Below are 21,171 nucleotides of genomic sequence, written 5' to 3'. Positions count from 1 at the left end.
TAGGGTATCCTGCATAGAACTGATGTGAGGATTTTTGTTCTGTTAAAAAAATGGCCCCTGTTACAGAAAAAATAGAACATAGAGGTCAGACAGTAGTTTTTTGCATGTTTCTCCAAAATATTTAGGTTTAGCCAAAATTTGACATTGGTTAAATTTTTCAGCATGATGAGATCTATCTGTGGTCAAATTTTGGTTTTAATTTGCTAGCCATGTTGGAGTTACTGCCCTTTGCAATATTTGTTTGTTTTTTTTAAATGTTATTTCTGAAAAAAGTCTTCTCTGAAACTTCTTGACCAATTTGAACCAAACTTAGTATGAATGTTCCTTATGGTATCCTGCATAAATATGATATGTGAATTTTTGATCTGCCAAAAAACATTGCCACTGTTTATAAAAATAGAACACATGGTTTAGACAGTAGTTTTTTTGCATATGTCTTCAAAACTGTTGGGTTCTCATCTGACACTACTAGACCAATTTGAACCAAACTTGGTATGAATGATCCTTAAGGTAACCTGCATAGAACTGCATCAAAAAACATGGCTGCTGTAACTAAAAATAGAACATAGGAGTCAGACAGTAGTTTTTCGCACATATCTCAAAAACTGTTAGGTTAAGCACAATTTTCGTATTAATCTTTTAAACCATGTTGGAGTTATCTCTCTCTTAACTTTTTTAGCTATTTTTATTATTTCTTTCAAAAATCTTCTCCTCTGACACTACCCAACCAATTTGATCCAAATTTAATATGAATGTTTCTTGGTTTTTTTTTCATAGAACAAATATAGGGATTTTGATTTGTTGAAATACTTGGCCTCTGTTACTAAAAATAGAACAAAGCGGTCAGAAGTTTTTGGGGTTTTGATCATTTAGGATCAAAATACCTTATGTCGCCGGTCTATCACTGGAACTTCCCTACTATTTCTGAACACTACACAAAAATAAAGTCCAAATGTAATTCCTTTTATATTATTCAATACCTTTTTTATAATAAGTAAATATGTTTCTTACAAATTATCAGCTCAATAATATTCTATTATTTATGCAAATAAAATTAAGATCTAGTCTTCAAATCAACTCAAGATTTGAGGGACTCCTTTTAGGCCTTGAAAGATATTTAGTAATAAATATACATTTAGGGAATTTATTTCTTGCAGTAATGTTTCTGGAAGGATAAAATGTTACATATTTTCATTTTAACACACTTATAAGTGAAATTATCCATCCTATCATAATATTTTACCATTTATAAACAGGAAGTGAGGAACCGAGTAAAACGTGTGGGAAAATTCAAATTGATAAAAGTGTCAAGTTTTTGAAAATCTTGTGTTAAGGAAATTATTTTCTTAAGCTGATATTGGTTTTATTTAAGTATAATTGTTATGTAGGATAAATACTCTGTTAATATAGCTTTTGCATTCACTTTTGGTTAGATTTACAATTGTGGAAAAGGTGAAATGGAACAAAATTTGTAAATGTGTGTGAATTTGCATCAGTAATATAGATTGACTTGCAGTTTATACATATTAAAACAGGACAGTTCTTAATACTATTTAAAATGCAGTGTATGATCACAATTTTTTCAAACATCATATAAACTTTGAAATTTTGTTCATGCTACAATTTTCACAAGAATTAGAAATTGCCATTGCTATCAGCTAGGATTCTCATATATATCTCCAAAACCATTAGGTTTAGCCAAATTCTGAAATGATCCTCATTACAAGGCCTACAAAAGTCCACAATGTTTACTCCCGATTGTCCAAAATTTTACAATTATGGAGTTCTGATTGTCCAACAACGCTAGTTTTGATTGTCCTACATTCATTGTTGTTAATTAAAAAAAGTATGATCATCATTATAATTTGAGGGTAGCAAGGGGTTTCTATTGTAAATAAATAAATAATAAATACATATGTATTTAGATTAAATATAAAAAATTCTTAAAATAGATGAAAGATAATTTTAATTTGAAATACATATTTACTTTTTATTATATTGTTTTGGATATATTATTCTGAAGCAAAACAATATCAAAACAAATCATACTTTTTAAAAGAAAAATATTTGATATATTTTTTTTAAGATATCCAGTATTTTTAATTCTTCAGGAATCAAATACAATATGAATTAATAATGAATTTTGATTTGAGTATAAATTCCAGCAATGCAAATTATTTAATAAAATCATAATTAAAATATAATATATGAAGTGTACTCTTGTAATGAGTTGTAGATCTTCAAGCTAATTGCTTAATGATATGCTTCATTCAACAAAAATGACAAATGATTTATATGTATAATTTCATATTTATTTAATGAAACTAAAACATTTGAATATTACATGTATAAAAATTAAAATGCAAATATGATGCCATTTTTTTTCCTAAAAAAATATCTGAATACATGTACAAACATCAGCTATTGAATACAGAAACAGAATTGATTGATTGTTGGTGTTTAACGCCAGTGAAATAGAAAGAGGTGGGTAGTGTCGGGCAATTTAGCCTCCTGTGACAGAGCACAGGGGTTTCAACTCCTAATAAATACCACAGAAGGGTTCTTTAACGTGCAAGGAACGTTGCATCTCTCAAAACACATTGCACTGCTATGGTTTCGGTCAGGTTTTCCTTATTATTGCCTGAAGACCCCAGCATGTGGAATGCCAGGGTTACCCATTCAACCACCTCGTGCACATAACCCAGTTGCTCTGGGCATATTGCCCTAGCCCCTGGTCAGGGTTCTGAATACTAATTTGACGCTTTTCACAAGCTTAGAGCTGCTGCAGGCCTACTCTTAGATACCTGGATACTGGGCAATACAGGAACAACAAACCAAAAGGATAATCAGCCATAAGTTATAAAGCCTCAGCTAACAAATACTGATGCAATAAACCAAAACAATAAAAGCTTAGACAAATAGAGAACGAACTAACTTCACAAACCTAAAGCAACGCAAGTATATTTTTTTCTTTCAATGAACACCCCTTATAGAACCTCAAAATTATATATATCAAAACATTTTCTAATTAACCACCATGTATATTCCTTATCAAAACATTCCCAATTGTCCAACATTTTTTTACCTTTTTTTACTTGTAATTTTTAGATGTTGGACAATCAGGAAGACACCGAATCAAAGTTGTCAGATGACTCCTTATAATTGTTATCCCACTTGAACTGTGAAAAATGAAATTATCCTTTTGATAAGTCCTACCAAAGTCTTCTTGAGTCAAAGTTGTTGGACAACTCCTCATTAAACTTATTACCCTTGAAATGCAAAATTATAACCAGGTGAGTGTTTCAAGCTCCATGGGAGCCTCTTGTTATTGTTTTTTGGAAATCTTTAGTGTGAATCACTTATATGGTAGTTCACTAATGTAAAATAAATATTCTGTGCAATTACTTAAGTTGTTGTTGACCAATTGTTCTGAAATTTTGATATGATTTTACTAACTAATAAAGGAAGGCTCCCATGTAATTTGAATTTAAGGTTTACTAATTGTAAGGTGTGAAAGGGGCCACACCCAAGAAAATTTACTTTCTTATTTTTGGTCTGATTTCAAAATTTTTTAATGGGATTCATCATAAAAATCCTTGGTTACATTTATTCCAAATTACACTTAGCATACCTCTTACGGTTTTCAGTTTTATGGGGTCAAAGGGGCCACACCAAAAAAAATTGACTTTTTATTTTTGGTCTGATCTTGAAAATTTTTAATCGAATTTAAAATTTTGTGCAGTGTAGTGTTTAAACCATTTGTCGTGTCCGTATTGAATTGTAAGTCCATATGCGGTCATATCATGCTGCACTTGACTAAGCTTTTTATAAATGATTTAAATGGAAATCTGATTTTGCAAATCTGGATTTTACCATAGCGTTTCTTTTTTTAACAATATATTTATTTTATCTCGTCAATTTCTGTTTTTTTGTTGGCTTAGTACAATCATGTCTGCATATTGTATGGTATTAAGTAGCCTGAAATCTGTTAATGTTTGTTCTTGAGGGGTACAGCATTCCAAGCAAATGTGTGAGATGCCTTGGAGAACAGTTGCCATTGTTGGTAACTGATCTTATTTGCTTCACAAAGCAATCACCCAGTCTACCCAGTATACACTTAGCTCATCTAATGAAACATTTCTAATGACACATATAACCAATTTATGAAGATAAATTAGTTGATAATAAGGGCATTGAATCCATCTTTCTCCAGGGTGTAAGGATAAGTCTTCATCATAATCATAGTTATACAGTATACAAGTAAAGACAGTTCTTCTTTGTTTCGTGTGACTGTTTTCCATGTCTGGTCTTTGTCCCTGGTTTACATTCTTTTGATTTCCTCTAGAATCGTGGTTCCCTTGATTACTCTTTCAAGTGGTTTATCAAACATTTGCTTGGAATGTGGTGCTTACTAAGGAATTAATATCAAAGAATCTTTGTTAATATAACAGTTATCATTACAGTTTTTGTTACATTGTCATCAGAAATACTGTGAAAGTACTATTGTTCATGTCGTGCCAATTTTGTGGATTTTTTCGGTAAGGTAATTCCCAACGAAAAGGATTGTTTATTTTAAACTGTATGATAGGATTATCAAAACCACAAATTCAAGAATCCATGAACTTGTGCTTTCCCCCTAAGCAACAAAAATTGATACCTACAAATATAAATACTTCCACAGTATGTTTCATGTGACCCTTGTGTTGAGGTCTTTATCCTGGATCCTTTCCAATTTAATATAATTTTCTTTAAAGTAATAGGAAGCAAGTTAGTGGTAAAAAAAACAGTTTTATCTTGAGTATACATGAATGGATCTGTTTTAAATTGTAACACAATATAATATACCACCAAGGTCTGAGTATGATTTTGTGGGTTATCATATGAACCATTTATGAACTAAAAGCTAGAAAGAGCAAAAACAATGATATCTTTGAAACAGTACCACAGTGTGACTTAAAAGGCAGGGTGTGATTTGTTTGTAAGGGTTTCAGACCTAAGTGTTTAGGAATATGGGAAAATGAGGACAGAAGCAAGTATTTTACACAACTTGACTGTATAACTTCAGTATAAGTGTAGGAATTGCTAAAAAAAGGTTCATGCTTTTGTTCTTTCCATGACCTTGAGTTATATGGTTTATTTATGTAGGGAAGCATTAAAATTTAAATTTATTGAAATTGGGTTTTTGTTTTTGTTTTTGTATTTATTTTTTCATTGAATATAATTTGCACTACTTGCCAGGGAAGATAATTCTGCATCAAAAATTCAGATAATGTCTATATAGTTGAGTAATTAAGGTGCCTAAGATTGTCTTATTATTTTAGATTACTTGTTTGACAAATAATTAAGATAAGGTAGATAACCAGAAGTAGTGTAACTTTTCCATTAGGATTTAGTAAGGAAGGAATCATGATAGGGTTATGATATCCTGTTTATATATATTTTTTATTCTGAGAATTAAGGAATATGCTATTATGTTTCTATAGGATCAGTAGATATTGATAATGCCTCCAAGCTGTACAGTGATCTGAAGAAAGCTCAAGAATCTCTAGTTCTAGCTACATACCTACATGTGTTATATCTGGTCACACCATATGACATGGTACACGCTGTTAAACCTTCATGGATTATTTATTTCCAACAGGTAATCAGATTAACATATATTTATCATTAGTTACAGGTGTCACTGTACCTGTTATGTATTTATGATTAGAAATGTTCATTTATCTTATGTAGTTACCTTTGCCCAGCCAATCAATGTCGTATAATTTGTAAATAATGTCAGAGAAATGTAGATCTATAGTTTATTATGTAGGTGATATTCGTAAACATTTTGATATTTTATACATTCTGTTCTGTATGGTAATTATAGGTAGGCAAACATTATTGCCTATAAGATATTTACCTGATATGGTGATTATGGTACAAGTCGGCACTGGTTGTTGTTTTTGATTACATTGTCACCATACATTAAACATTTTATTTCCTATCTACACTAACATGAGATTTAAGTGTAGATCTCATACAAAATGTACAATGATCTTGTAGCAATATTCAAGTAATGAGTATTCATTTGGTATATTTAATGGTAAACCAACAAAGAAACTGACTCTTAGTCCACTCTAATGCCTTCTTTTTTGCACTTGTGCTTTTGATAGAAAGGCTTAATTACATGTACAAAACAATACATATTCAGGTAAATATTTTATAGGAGCACCTGGAATTGTAAACAATGCACAAGAAATTTGTGGTATTATAGTATTTGTATTTGATTTTTTTCCCATTATTGCTAAAAATATCATAATAGGTTTGATCAATGAAAGTAGAATGTATTTAATGTTAACAGAATTGGAAAGAGCTTAAAAGAGGATATGACTTTAAATAAAAGTGGTAGTAAATAGAGAGTAAGTCAGAGGCACAAATAAGTGCTATAAACTAGAGACCTTAGAGGGTCTGTATCACTCACTTGGAAATCATGTCTTGCCCTTTTGAATATTTGATGTCAGGAATAAGAAAATGTTCCATTAATTGTAACCTTTTCCCTATCTACTATTCTGCTAAGGTCTAAATAGTAACAAAAATTGCATAAAATGAATAGCTATGATAGCTACTACAAATAGGAGTCTTCATCACAACACAGCTGAATCTGAACGATAATCATTACGATCATTTCTTCAATCAAAGGTATCTATCTTTAATTTGTAATTATTACAAAATATTGCCTAAACATTAAAAAAACCCATCATATTTGCCTTTCAAAAGCGATAACTTTGATAAGTAGGCATTTATTTTTTTGCAACTTGTTATTAGTAGTTACATATTTTATTAGAATGACCTAATTGAATGTTTTCTTTAGCTTTCAGCTTTGGAGAGTTCTGAATTAAAAGCAGCATCACTAATTGGTGTACCTGAGTCTTATATTGCTATGAAAGCTTCCGGCCAAAGCTCAAGAAAGGTATGGCAAACATATTGGTAATTATTTCTTATATTATACTTGTAAGAGAAGTTCTTTTAAATGTTACCACATTACAAGTTCAGTCCAAAAGTTTAGGTTTCTGATTTTTCTTTATCAGCAATTACTATGCATACATTTATAAACAAACTTGCAAGTTACTGGACACAGAAATTTGGGTATTTCTTGCCTAATAAATCTATTGAAAACGATACTTTTTGGTAATGAGTTAATTTCATCCAACAAAGCTGTTGCTCAACAAATGTACTTTAGATGAATTTTCAATTTGTATCAAAGTCTTGTAAGGTTACAATCTGACAATACCTTTATATATCTCCCTACCTGTCGGTCTAAATTTTGAAGGAAGAGGAGATATAGGTGTTCTTAGGTATAACTTTATATTTCTAAGTTATGCCTTAGAACACCTATAAAGCCATAAAATTCTATGTTGAATGTCTTTGAATTAATTAAGACATTGGGGTGGATATATGCATTGGGCATATGAGTAAGCTTACTTTAATATTCTTACTTTATATTTATTTTTCAGAAAGTGGATGACTTTGTATTTGTTTTTCAGAAAGTGGATGACTTAGTATTTGTTTTTTAGAAAGTGGATGACTGTATTTATTTTTTAGAAAGTAGATAACTTAGTATTTATTTTTTAGAAAGTTGATGACTTAGTATTTATTTTTCAGAAAGTGGATGACTTAGTAGTTGTTTTTTTAGAAAGTTGAGGACTTTGTATTTATTTTTTAGAAAGTTGATGACTTTGTTCTAAATCGTTTCTACCTGACATTAATACTTTATGAATTATGGAAGCAGAAAAGTTTATGGGAAGTAGCAGATATATTCCAACAACCTCGAGGCTTTATACAGAACTTACTGTCCAGTGCTGCTAGTTTTGCCTCTTGCGTACTACATTTCTGTCAGGTAATATGTATATGTTTTTGTTAAGCAATGCTTTTCATTTACTCTAGCTGTCTGACTCAAAAGGTGGTATTTTTTGTGTTATTTATGAAGGAAAACAATGAAAAAATTATATATGTGTAGGACTCACAAACATGTCCGATAATACACCACACAATCTCAAACATGTCCAATAATTAGCCACACAATCACAAACATGTCCGATAATACGCCACGCAATCACAAACATGTCCAATGATACGCCAAACAATCACAAACATGTCAGATAATACACCACACAATCACAAACATGTCTGATAATACGCCACACAGTCACATACATGTCCAATAATACGCCACGCAATCACAAACATGTCCGATATTACGCCACACAATCACAAACATGTCCGATCATATGCCCCGCAATCACAAACATGTCCGATAATACACCTCACAATCACAAACATGTCAGATAATATGCCACACAATCACAAACATATTCGATAATATGCCATGCAATCACAAGCATGTCCAATAATACGCCACGCAATCACAAACATGTCCAATAATACGCCACACAGTCACATACATGTCCAATAATACGCCACGCAATCACAAACATGTCTAATAATACGCCACACAGTTACATACATGTCCAATAATACGCCATACAATCAAAAACTAATTGTTCCCTACTTCATTGTAGTAAAGAATATGCTACAAATAAATGCATTCGGAACATTCCTTCATTAGTTTCTCGGATGTAGTGTTTAGTTTACCAGATATTGTATCCAACAAAAACCAGAATATTGTGATTGTGTTTTACTTTTTGTTTGTTTGTTTATTTAAGACAAAGTTATTACAGATTTACAGTTCAATAGTTGTCCCTGCAATATAGCAAAACCAGAATGTCAAATAATTTAGCTTGTAACTAGACCTTAGATGTGTTTTAAGGGCATAAACTACCCAATTAACAGATACATAAAAAATTAAGAGCTTAATTTCTAATAATGGCTTGAGCATTCACGGAAATCCACAAGTGTGTAAGTGTTTGCAGGTTGATGAGTTAAAGAGTGCAAGTGCTCAGAGGGAAAACTTGGGAATATAAACTCCTATGGTATGGGTATCTGTTTGCATCAATTTTATGTCCTTTTACTGTGAAAGTACTATTGTTTATAGGGTACCAATTTTCATGGTTTTTGTGAGTAGGTCAAACCACAAAATTTGGTTACAAACAAAAAGGATATTTCCATTGATGTGTATACTGAAAACCTCAAAACCAAAAATACAAGAATCCACAAACTTGTGTGTCATCCCTAATCAACAAAAAATGCTATCCACAAATTAAAGTACTTTCACAGTATGCCAATTTAGCTTCTATTTGTACCACAGTTTTTTTACGCCAGATTTACTGTTGTACCACTTACCTTTAACAAATGTAAAATAATTTGTGCCGTAAATTTTTGATTTGGCCAATTTAATAACAAGTGAAAAGAAATGGAATGAACTTATGAACATGAATTTTTTTTAAAAACCAAGAAATACTGTATAATGCCACTCTTTGTCCATTTTGAACAACTGCGAATGTATGATATGTGATGGTAAACTAGATATCATTTCTGTTTTCTTTCTTTTACATGCCAATCTTAGTATTTGCTACTCTTTATTTCCTGACGTTTGTCTTGTGTATATGTTCCTAAGACCCAGTAAGTACATCACATCGGTAGATACTGTAGCAGGTGAGCTTTGATTACTTGTTGTTCACCTACATCTAACTTCAACTCAATTTTATATTATGGGATGTTTAATTTAGTTTCTATAGACCATTACTTACAATACATATATAAATAATCTCTAGGTATTTATCAATTCCAATACATGTACAGATAAACTGGCACAATTAAAACAATTTTAAAACTGTAAATGATGCAAATGATACCTCCTAAATATGATTTTTTTCCCAGGCATTTACAATTCCAATGCGCCAGACAAGTGCCCACATAACACACTACATTTAGTGTCAAACTGATGTACTCATGAAGACAAACTTTTTTGAAATTTTTATATCAGCCTCTTGTAATCGTTTCTGTTTTCTGTTAACTATTTTGTGAATAAAAGATGGCAGTTTTAAATTATTTAAAATAGTGTTTGTTTATTGGTTAATGTCCTTAGAACACATTTCAGGACTAAAAAATTATGAAAATGATCCATGTATTATACTGGTCACAAACATTTAAGATGTCAAGGATATATCTCACCTGAATATAGCTGAAATATTGCTGCTTGGGCGTTATTAAACCCCAATAATCAATCAATCAAGGATATATCATCTCCTCCAATGTCTAACAAATTCATGAAAACGAACATAAACAGTTTTATGAGATATTTGTGAATCGCTTGGGCAAATAAATTGGACATGGTTGTGAACGTGACCATGTCATAATAGCAAGTAAAATGTTTTGCTATATCTAAGACTTGAATTGTCATCTCAATATGACTGGCCCTGTTTGTGAAATCGTACACCTTGAAGAGTCGAACATAAATCTGGGTCTTATGTATACTGTTCCATAAGATAAGTCATAAACCTGATATGGAACAACTTCATGGCTTGATCGTTTTTAAGAAATTATAAAAGTTATCTGTCATTTGCTGACCATGGATTCATGCTTATGTTTTCACTTAGCATGTGGAAGCATCCACTGCCTGTCAACTGTTTTCTGTTATCCATCCTCTGTTGTTTATAATTTCTTAAAAGATCATATTCCTCAGAAATTACTTGTATTTGATAGATTTTTATTAAAATTGGTTGGAATGATGGTTTGAATGTCTTCTACAAACAATCTACTTTCTTGTTTTCGTGTTGATTGATTTTTTTTAAACTGTGCCTTTAGTAACCAAAGCTGACAAAAGATATCGAAGGCCTCCACACTTGATTAAGTTTTGGTTTTACCTGGGTGAACAAATAGGCTACAAGATGCTATGCTAATATTTCTGAAACTATAGCAGCTGATATCTTGAAAGTGTGTATGGTAGTTGATCTGAATACCTCTTTGAAGTGCCACTTCAGGCGGCTTAGGAATCACCTGAAAACACATTTAAGCGATATCTTGGCTAAAATTTTCTCACTTTTATCTGAACTTGTCAAAATTGATGGATTGAAGGATTGTTTTCACTTCATTTTGTAATTTTAGATGTTCATCAAATCATTTTAATAGTGAAGTCTGGATTGTCCTGTACTTACTTGTAATAAAAATAACTTGTGCACTGTGCAGCACCCAGATAAGTGATTAAGACTACTTGGATCCTCTTATTACGTTGTTAATTCTTTTGTAAATATGTATATATTGTTGTAGGAGCTAGAAGAGTTTTGGGCTTATCAAGATCTGTTTGGTAACTTTGTCAAACGACTATCGTTCTGCGTTACTTCTGAATTAATTCCTTTGTTGGAAATTCCTGGTGTAAAAATAGTAAGTGCAAATTACTGGTACTTATTTCTTTTTTTTTCTTTCTGAAAAAAACTTTCGTGATTGAATCCGTTTTTGAATCTTTGTGTCTGTCACCCATCTTCCACAAAAAAAATTACATTTTGCTCAACTACATGAAAATCTCTTGACCAATCATGGCAGTAGTGATGTTTGGATAAGCTTCTACAAAAAAATACTGTTGGTTTTGTTCGATCAAGCAAGATGGCCACTGTATACTATTTAAGCATCTGATTGGACAATTTTTGATGATAAACTCCTCTGAAATCACTGGAGTCAATGTTATTAAACTTGATAGGATTGATGACCTCAATGCCCTCTTCAAACTGCCCACTTTTAGTGTGGCTCAAATGGCTCAGCAGGTGGGAAGAATGATGTAGGTATAGTGTAAATAATAAACTTTTTGTTCCACTGGATCAAAAGATACAACCACATTTAATCCAGTGGAGTGATTCAAACTTTAGAGCCTGTTGTTTGTATTACTAATCATCATGTATCTAATCAGAAAAAAAATGGAATACAATCTGCAATAACTATTGGTAGAAAAAAAAGTATGTATGTGTGAAATGCAACAAATGCACAAGGGTATAACCTAAATACAAAATAGTAAATACTTTCATAGATCACCTAAAGGTCTTCAACAAGTATAAACACACCTTTAAGTAAGCCCTGAAAGGCCCCAACAAAAATAATAAAATCTATGGTAAAAGAACAATGTCACTTCTTCAAAATAAAAATAAAAAGTAATAAAACAACACGAAGACACATAAATGTACAACATCTCCTGACTCTCTTGTCTGGTGTGGGGATAAACTTGTTTTATAAGGACCAAAACAAGTTCCACTAGTCATTATTATGGCTGCATGGAATATAGAGGCTTTAAAGCTTGAAGAACTCACCGGAAACCAACATGTATGTTTTAGTTGTAGATCAAAAGCAACATATTCCTTATTCAGCTAAAAAGAAATAAGTTAGTTAGGATCATTTCATTAGATGATAGTTCTGTCTTTCTATTATTTTTGTCTCAAAAATGTGTGGCAGCCTTGCAAGCAGCCCTATTTTTCATATATTTCCTATGAAATGCCTATATATTTGAAAATTCCCTATTATCCCTATATATTTTACAATTTCTTAGAAGGCCAAAATAAAATATATCATAGTTTCTATTCCCTTCTCGACAAACTTTTTAAGGCTACCTGAAAAATTTTATTTTTTTCCCAATTTAACGTCAATTATTTTTCAAAATGAGAGCACTTTTTCAATTACATTCACGGAAAAAATAAAAAGTAAATTTTGCCTGCTTGCCCCTGATTTCAAAAAATTTTAGATGAAAATCAAGGAATTTTTATATGATGGCCAAATCCATATATTTTTGCTGGAAAATGGCATTTTTCCTATAATAGCTCTATAAATTCCAATAAATTGGCAAAAAATAGATTTTTTGTAAATGTTACTAAACATCAGATTACAAGACAAAAATTAGGCAGTTCTACAATACTGTAGTGTGCTAGCTCTATTAGCGTGCATTGAAATTTCTCCATTACACATGGTGGAGTATAATAGTGGTTCCAGTGTGTCTTACCCAAAAATGAAACAGGTAAAGTTATAATTACTTAATTCAGTTTAAATAGTTTTTTCTCTGTACATAATTGAAATCAGGTTTAACTTACAGAATTATTAAAGGTATCTTTTCAAAAAAAGAAAGGTAAAAGGTGGTATGTAAATGGTGTGTCCACTGTGTATGTTACTTGAACTCCGCTCAATTTTACCACCACCATGTAGAGTAGAGAAATTAAGAACAATTCTTTGTATTAAGAACCAAGAAATAAGGATAAATTGTCCAGTATTGCTTATTGTTACTGTATAAAGTAATCCTGGCATGTAAACATGGAAAGGAATAACAGCTTTTATTTTTGTAACCCATTGTAACTGTCAAATTAAAAATTCATTCCATACATTTGTTTCCATGGAAAGCATTAATGAATTTATTCAATAAATTTATTAACACCTATATTTTGATAATATATACAGTTACTCATCAGAGTTGTAATACAGCGGTGAAAAAAGGTCAAAAAGAGTCTGGAATGCCTTACAAATATGGTCATTTGCTAATTTCAGTGAATTTCAAATTGCAATTTCAAAAGTTGCACTTATAGAATACTGTTTTTTTTAAATGTTACGAGATAATTAGACATGTTAATTTTTGGTTTTGGGAAAAATGATGTTGAATATTGTTACTATGACAAAAAAGTAAAAATAAGAATCTTCGGATATTTTCTATACCTCAAACTTTTGTTTTTCAAATATTTTACCATTAACATGTTCATGCTACTCCCCCTTCCAACTCTTAAACAAAATGCTTGTGGAAGTGTGTAATATTTGGTAAGCAATGATTTGATTCTTGTCTAAATAGTATATATTTCATATTATATCTTAGGGAAAAGCCCTATTATGGCCCTATATATTCCTGAAATTTCCTTGTAGATAATGCCCATTTCCCTATATAAAGCCTTATTGTTCAGTCAAAAGTCACTTGAAGGCCTTGGGTCTCGCAGTTTTTAACAGTGTAACTATAAAGTGAAACATTCAATTTTAATGTCTTGTGATAATGCATTTTTTGTTTCATTTTATAGGGCAGAGCTAAACAATTGTATTCATGTGGCTACAGAACTTTATCTCATGTAGCACATGCTGACCCAACAGACATGGTAAAAAATATCAAACAGATATCAAAGAAAGCAGTTTCTCAGTTAATCACCTCTGCCAAGGTAGGTCTTTTCTTCACTGTGCAGTCTGGAAACAGATATTATAACTTCATAACCAATGGAACTATAAAAAATCAAATAGATATACATCACAACAATGACAATAACACATTTATCTTACAAGAACTTCAACAATAAAGTTCCAAATGATTTTACATCTAAAAGAATGAAGTTTCAGAAATTCATTGACATTTCAACATGTAGTTCATGTCTAGTAATAATGAGTCAAGCACCATTGACAACACTTTGTATAATAAATCAAAAATCCTTTAAGCCATTTAAATAAAACTTTTGTCAATTGCTCTTATTGATGGAAGAAAGCTCCCTTTAATTTTACATTAATTTTGAAAAATTTGTTTTTGAGTTTTAGGACCTTTGGATTTAAAAAAGGGGGTTGTTTTTTATCTCAAACTAAAAACTGCTTTCGGCTAATGCCAAAAACTTACGAAACAGATATTATTTGTATTCATGATCATAGGCTCCTTTTTGTTTTCTATAAAATTTCAATTTTATGTTTTCCATTTTTGGCACTTTTGTGTGGGGTGTTTTTTTGTGTTTACATGCTCTCAATGAAAAATGCTTTTAACCAAGGCCATGAACCTTCGAATTATTCTCTGTGTCCATAGTCACATGTTCACTTTTGTTTCTGTTAAATTTTGATTTCATGTTTTTGGTTTTTGGCACTTTTTCATAAAAAAGGGTGGTGATTTATATATGGAATACAATATATTTTACAAACTTTTGGTTTAACCCTGATATTATAGACTTTGCATGAGTGTTTCATGGACTCTACAAATACATTAATGAAAATTGAAGGTAATTGATAAGATTGATGCATATACAGGTTACAAAATTGGCCAATGTGGGATATTTGCTATCACTGTATCAATCAACTATAAATTACAAAAGTATTGAAAAGATATTGAAGCTTTAATGGATATGTAGGTCAAGCAAATATCGTCCAACAATGAACAATTTAGCGACTTAGAACACTTAATATTTGGTATATCAGCTGATAGGCATATCATAGGGTCACGGCACAGCTCTTTATTTTTTATATCTGAATAGACTGACAATAATATCTTTTATTTTGTCTTAGTTTTCCCATGTTTTGTTTTCAATCAACATAGAGATATTATGCCTGATGGTTTGATATGCATATTGGATTCAGTGATTATTTTTATATGGAATATAAATTTTGTTGGATATGGATTTTGAAACATTTGTGACTTTCACATTTAAAAATTGTTGTTTTTAGCTCACTTGGCACCCGTCGTCATCTGTCATCGTCATGTGTTAACCATTTTTCTAAAATCTTCTCCTCTGAAACTACTGAGCAAAACTGTATGAAACTTTGAACAGATGTTCCTTGGGGTATCCTGCACAAAAGTTTTGTTAAGGTTTGTGATCCATCAAAAAACATGGCTGCTGTTACTAAAAACAGAACATAGGGGTCAGACGGTAGTTTTTTGCATATATCTCCAAAATTGTTAGGTATAGCCAAATTCTGACTGGGTAAAAGTGTTCAGCATGATGAGATCTATCTGTGGTCAAATTTTCATTTTAATCTGTTAAGCCATGTTGGAGTTATTGCCCTTATTCAAAGTTTTTTTCTGTTTTTAATGTTATTTCTTTCAAAAATCTTCTCTTCTGACACTACTTGACCAATTGGAACCAAACTTGATGTGAATGTTTCTTGATGTACCTTACACAAAATTGTATTTAGATTTTTGATCCGTCAAAAAAGACATGGCTGCTGTTACTAAAAATAGAACATTGGGGTCAGGTGGTAGTTTTTTGCATATATCTCCAAAACCATTAGGTTTAGCCAGATTCTGAAATGGAATAAAAGTATTCAGCATGATGAGATTTATCTTTGGTCAAATTTTCATCATAATCTGTCAAGCCATGTTGGAGTTATTGCCCTTTTTAGCTCACCTGGCTTAAGGCCATGTACGCTATTTCTATCACTTGGCATCCATCGTCGTCATCGTCGTCGTCCGTCATTGTCGTTAACAATTTTTCAAAACTCTTCCCCTCTGAAACTACTGGACCAATTGGAACTAAACTTGGTATGAATGTTCCTTGGGGTATCTTGCTTTAGAACTGATGTGGGGATTTTTGATCCATTGAAAAACATGGCTGTCATAACTAAAAATAGAACATAGGGGTCAGACAGTAGTATTTTGCATATATCTCCAAAAATCGTTCGTTTTAGCCAAATTCTGACACGCGGTAAAAGTGTTCAGCATGATGAGATCTATCTGTGGTCAAATTTTCATTTTAATCTCTTAAGCCATGTTGGACTTATTGCCCTTTTTCGACATTTTTTTCCTATATTGAATGTTATTTCTTTCAAAAATCTTCTCCTCTGACACCACTTGACTAATTGGAACTTAACTTGGTATGAATGTTCCTTTGGGTATCCAGGGGCGCATTTCTTTTACCTGAATCTGAAACATGATTCTGAATCATTTTCATGTTTCACTGTTTCTTTTACTTGAAACAGAAACATGATATCGAAACATTTGAAACATAAGTGATTGATGTTTCAAACTGAAACACAAACCGAAACCGGTCCCGATATTATTTTGCTTCGCTACCAAGCCATTTTGTTACTTTTGAAACATGTTTGTTTTGATAGAAACTGAAACATGTTACAGTTTCTCAAATGTTATATTTTTAATCACCGAATCATGTTTCTGTTTTTTTGAAACATTGTACTGAAACATTTTTCAGATTCAGGTAAAAGAAATGCGCCTCTGGATAGAACTGATGTAGTGATTTTTGATCCTTTGAAAAACATGGCCGCCGTTACTAAAAATAGAACATAGGGGTCCGTCAGTAGTTTTTCCCATATATCTCCAATACCATTAGGTTTAGTCAAATTCTGACATGGGGGGAACATTGCTGTTTTTAATGTTATTTCTTCCAAAAATCTTCTCCTCTGACACTACTTGACCAATTGGAACCAAACTTGATAAGAATGTTTCTTGGGGTACCTTGCACAAAAATTGTATTTAGATTTTTGATCCATCAAAAAAATCATGGCTGCTGTTACTAAAAATAGAACATTGGGGTCAGGCGATAGTTTTTTGCATATATCTCCAAAACCATTAGGTTTAGCCAGATTCTGAAATGGAGTAAAAGTGCTCAGCATGATGAGATATATCTGGTCAAATTTTCATTTTAATCTGTTAAGCCATGTTGGAGTTATTGCCCTTTTTCGACATTTTTTTTTGCTATTTTGAATGTTACCACTGATATCACTTGACCAATTGGAACCAGACTTGGTATGAATGTTCCTTGGGGTATCATGCATAGAACTGATGTGGGGATTTTTGATCCGTCGAAACAATGGCCGCCATTACTGAAATAGAGCATAGGGGTCAGACAGTAATTTTTCGCATATATCTCCAAAACTGTTTAGCATAATTATTTCAATTGCTGAAATGACCCTTATTATAAGGCCTTCAAAAGTCTTCAGGGATCAAAGTTGTCAGATGACTTCTTGTAAGAGTTCTTCTCCTCTGACACTACTTGACCAATTGGAACCAAACTTGGTATGAATGTTTCTTGGGGTATCTTGCACGAAAGTTATGTTTAGATTTTTGATTTGTCAATAAACATGGCTGCTGTTACTGAAAATAGAATATAGGGGTAAGGAGGTAGTTCTTGCATATATCTCCAAAACTATTTCGTCTAGCCAAATTCTTTCAATTGCTGAAATAATTCTTATTATAAGTCCTACCAAAATCTACTTGAATCAAAATTAATAGACAACTTCTTGTAAAATTTATTTCCATTGAAAGACAAAATAAAACCAGGTGAGTGATTCAGGCTCATTAGAGCATTATGGTCTGTGGACTGTTTTTTAATTTTAAAAAAAAAAAAAGAAATCCTTTCCCAAATGATTTTAAAAAGTACAGTCAATTGGGTTCATTGATTAATCTTCGCTGTGACATAAAACCTGAATATTTATTCCATCTTTGGATGGTTCCATTCATGATGAGGTACAATGTTTGTGTCCAATCTGCTCAGCTCACTTCACACAACAACCCAATCATCATAACTATAATTATTAGTTCACCTGGCTAAAGGGCAATGTGAGCTTTTTCCATCACTATGTGTTTGTTGTCATTATCGTCTGTAAACCTTTTCAAACATCTCCTCTGAAACTACTGGACAGATTGCTACCAAATTTTGCATGAATGTTTCTTATTGTAATTTTTAACATCCGTCAATGGACCTTTCAGAAAATTTCAAAATCCATTGAAATGACTCTCTCTCTTGATTACTCCTTAACAATCCATGTGTGGAGATTTTTAATCTGGCAAAAATACATGGCTGCCATTTCTAAAAGAGACCAAAGGGGTTAGATTCTAGAATTTTTAAGATAACTCAAAAATAGTTGGGTTTACCTGAAGTCTGGCTTGGGTAGAATTGTTCAGCATGATGGGATGGACCTGTGCTGAAATTTTCAGAAAGATCCAATGGATGTTTGAGTTGAGTGAGGGTCCTGAAATGAATTTTTTCCAGAATTTTGCATTTCCAACTTTAAATGTCTTGTCCTGTGAAACTACTAGAAGGATTGAAAGAAAACATTGCTTGAATGTTTGTTAGGGTATCCTTAACAATCTGTATGTGCAGATTTTTTATCTGTTGGAAAACATTGCCACTCATACATAAAAATTGAGGATTTGTGAGATAACTTGAAAACAAATGGGTTTAGTGCCATTCTCAAAAGGAAAAATTGATCAGCATGGTTAGACAGACCTGTGCCAAAAATTTCATAAAGGTCTGTTGATCAATGTTAGAGTTATTGTCCTTAAAGAGCCAAAAATTGATTATGAGAGACTTTATTTATAATATGAAAACTGGATTGATAACTACCGTATAATGTTCTCTATTGATTTAATGATTCTTGTGACAATAGCACAGTATGGTCGAGGCCAGCTTTAGAAGGCTAAAAAGACTGGACAGGTGAGCAATTCAGGCTCTCTAGAACCTTTAGTTCATGTCTCATTACACATTTTGTTCACAAGGGGAATGGTCCTAGGGATCAGACATGCCTTAAAATTAGTAATGAAAATGTTTCTCAAAATGCTTCTCCTAAATATGACTATTTAGAAACATTCTGGTCTCCCATTCATTTGCATGATTTTTTATCAATTGTACTAATTTGCTAATGAACAACTATTAAGATTTCATTACAAGTTAGATTTCTCTATAGTGTAGGAATAGTTTTAAACACCTTCAATAATGTAAAACTAATGTGTGATGAAATCTTATTAGTTTTTCATTTATTTAATGTTATTAGCCAAATTAGTACATTTGATAAAAAAAATCATGCAAATTTAACAATATCAAGAGAATGGGCAACTCAGATTGAAAGTTCATTTAATTACATTAGCAGATAATAAAACTCGTTCCTAAATCATGTAGAAGTTATAGCATAGAGATGTATCAAGATTCATTGTGTTGTATCTTATTGTATCTCTCCTGAGCTTTTCTAAAAGTAAACCTTTTTATGCAGAAGCAGGAAAGTATAATTTCAGTCGATGCATGGTAACAATATATATTACATTTCCATTGAAGTTTTTGCACTATTTTATGGTTCTGATTACTTCCAGCTGGTTATCAATATCATATCAACAAGTTTTTTTGGTTTTTGATACAATTCTGAGGGATGTCTTAATATATTCATGGAGGGCTGACCTTCCCTTTATTATGATATCTGTACATTTATATCATTGTTTCTTTATTCAGGTTCTACTAAATGAGAAAGCAGAAGCTCTGAGAGAGGAAGTGGAGGAACTAATTAGTGTTCCTGAAGGAAGTGTTACCATGGAAACTGTCAATACACAAAACTCTGATATTTTACCTCCAACACCACAGAAGGATTTTTCTCAAGGATCAGTGACATGAAGTTTTAGTATATAGTTACATGGTTATATCCATTGTATTTATAACAAGGTCAAAAATTGTAGGTTTATATTTAGTTTATACTATAAAAGTACAAGTATCAATTATTATCAGTTTGTTCATATAATTAATATATTCTTTTATATGTAATACATGTGAGAATATTCACTTTTCTTCAAAGACACTATTGTAAAACACCCTTACATGGTGTCGTATTATGGTCATAAAGCTCACATGGGCCATAAGTTCATAAGAAGTTTGTTACCATTAAGTGTCAGTCTTCTGTTCCCAAATTAAATGCTTATTTTTTTTCTTAGAAAATTGTCACCCCATGAAGTCCAAGCCCTTCTTTTCAAACATTTAATGTTTTTTATCTCTCTAATAAATCAGCAATTTAGATTAAAAGTTTATAAATTGTGGTTCTATCATAAAGTAGCTTGGCATTTAGTTATGCTTCCATTTCTTTCTTCCATTCCACAACAAATAGTTCTTCATATCTCCTTTCTCTAAATGTTTGAAGATAATGAGCTTACTTTGATTAGGTTCAGAATGTATATGTTTCGTTCTATTCTTCTGATTTTTAAAACTTACCATATTAACACATACCATATTATCTTAAGTCAGACCAATTATTGTATAATCATCTTCACTCTGTTCAAGTTGTGTCTGTGTCAAACTTTATGACATGATCTACAATGTGTAATAAAGATTAAATAGTCTGTGGTGCAGTGATAAACATTAACAATTTTTTAAGGTTTCCAATAGTACAATTTCCGAGAAGAAAAAAACCCTCATCTTAAAAGATCTCAAAACAAAGATATGTTTAAATATTGCACAATCCACTCATGATTCTGTGTCATTAAAATTGATAAAAACTATAACTGATAGTAATGACATGGTTTACATACTTACATATAGAGGAATCATCAGGTCTGGTCTGTCTTTCTTATCCATAAACTATATTGTGCTTGTGTTTGTTTTTCATAAAGTACATGTACGTTTGTTTTGAGTTTATTTGCTTTATAAACTGCTTGGCATGAACCCTTTTAATAAGTAATACCTGTGTTCATATTTTTTTCTGAATATCTGTAGCCATAAACAGAAAGTGTATGTACATTGTAAGTACATTGTAAGAGTTTGGTGA

General features: G+C 31.6%; 1 protein-coding gene across 1 annotated transcript in view; it reads left to right on the top strand.

The window, feature by feature from the left end:
- LOC148622689 (helicase POLQ-like) overlaps positions 1-20,131 on the top strand; it is a 33,299-nt gene extending 13,168 nt beyond the window's left edge. Inside the window, exons 15-20 of the mRNA XM_088572747.1 lie at positions 5,484-5,641; positions 6,854-6,952; positions 7,706-7,879; positions 11,209-11,322; positions 13,971-14,105; positions 19,872-20,131. Coding sequence (XP_088428873.1) covers positions 5,484-5,641; positions 6,854-6,952; positions 7,706-7,879; positions 11,209-11,322; positions 13,971-14,105; positions 19,872-20,030 — 839 coding nt within the window. The 3' untranslated portion in view covers positions 20,031-20,131. The remainder of the gene's footprint in view (positions 1-5,483; positions 5,642-6,853; positions 6,953-7,705; positions 7,880-11,208; positions 11,323-13,970; positions 14,106-19,871) is intronic.
- Positions 20,132-21,171: the final 1,040 nt, after the last annotated feature.

Source organism: Perna viridis, chromosome 3 (assembly GCF_037379345.1).
Source record: "Perna viridis isolate PV_CMFRI_1.1 ecotype Kerala chromosome 3, ASM3737934v1, whole genome shotgun sequence".
Lineage (NCBI taxonomy): Eukaryota > Metazoa > Mollusca > Bivalvia > Mytilida > Mytilidae > Perna > Perna viridis.
This window is presented reverse-complemented; position numbering and strand designations above follow the sequence as displayed.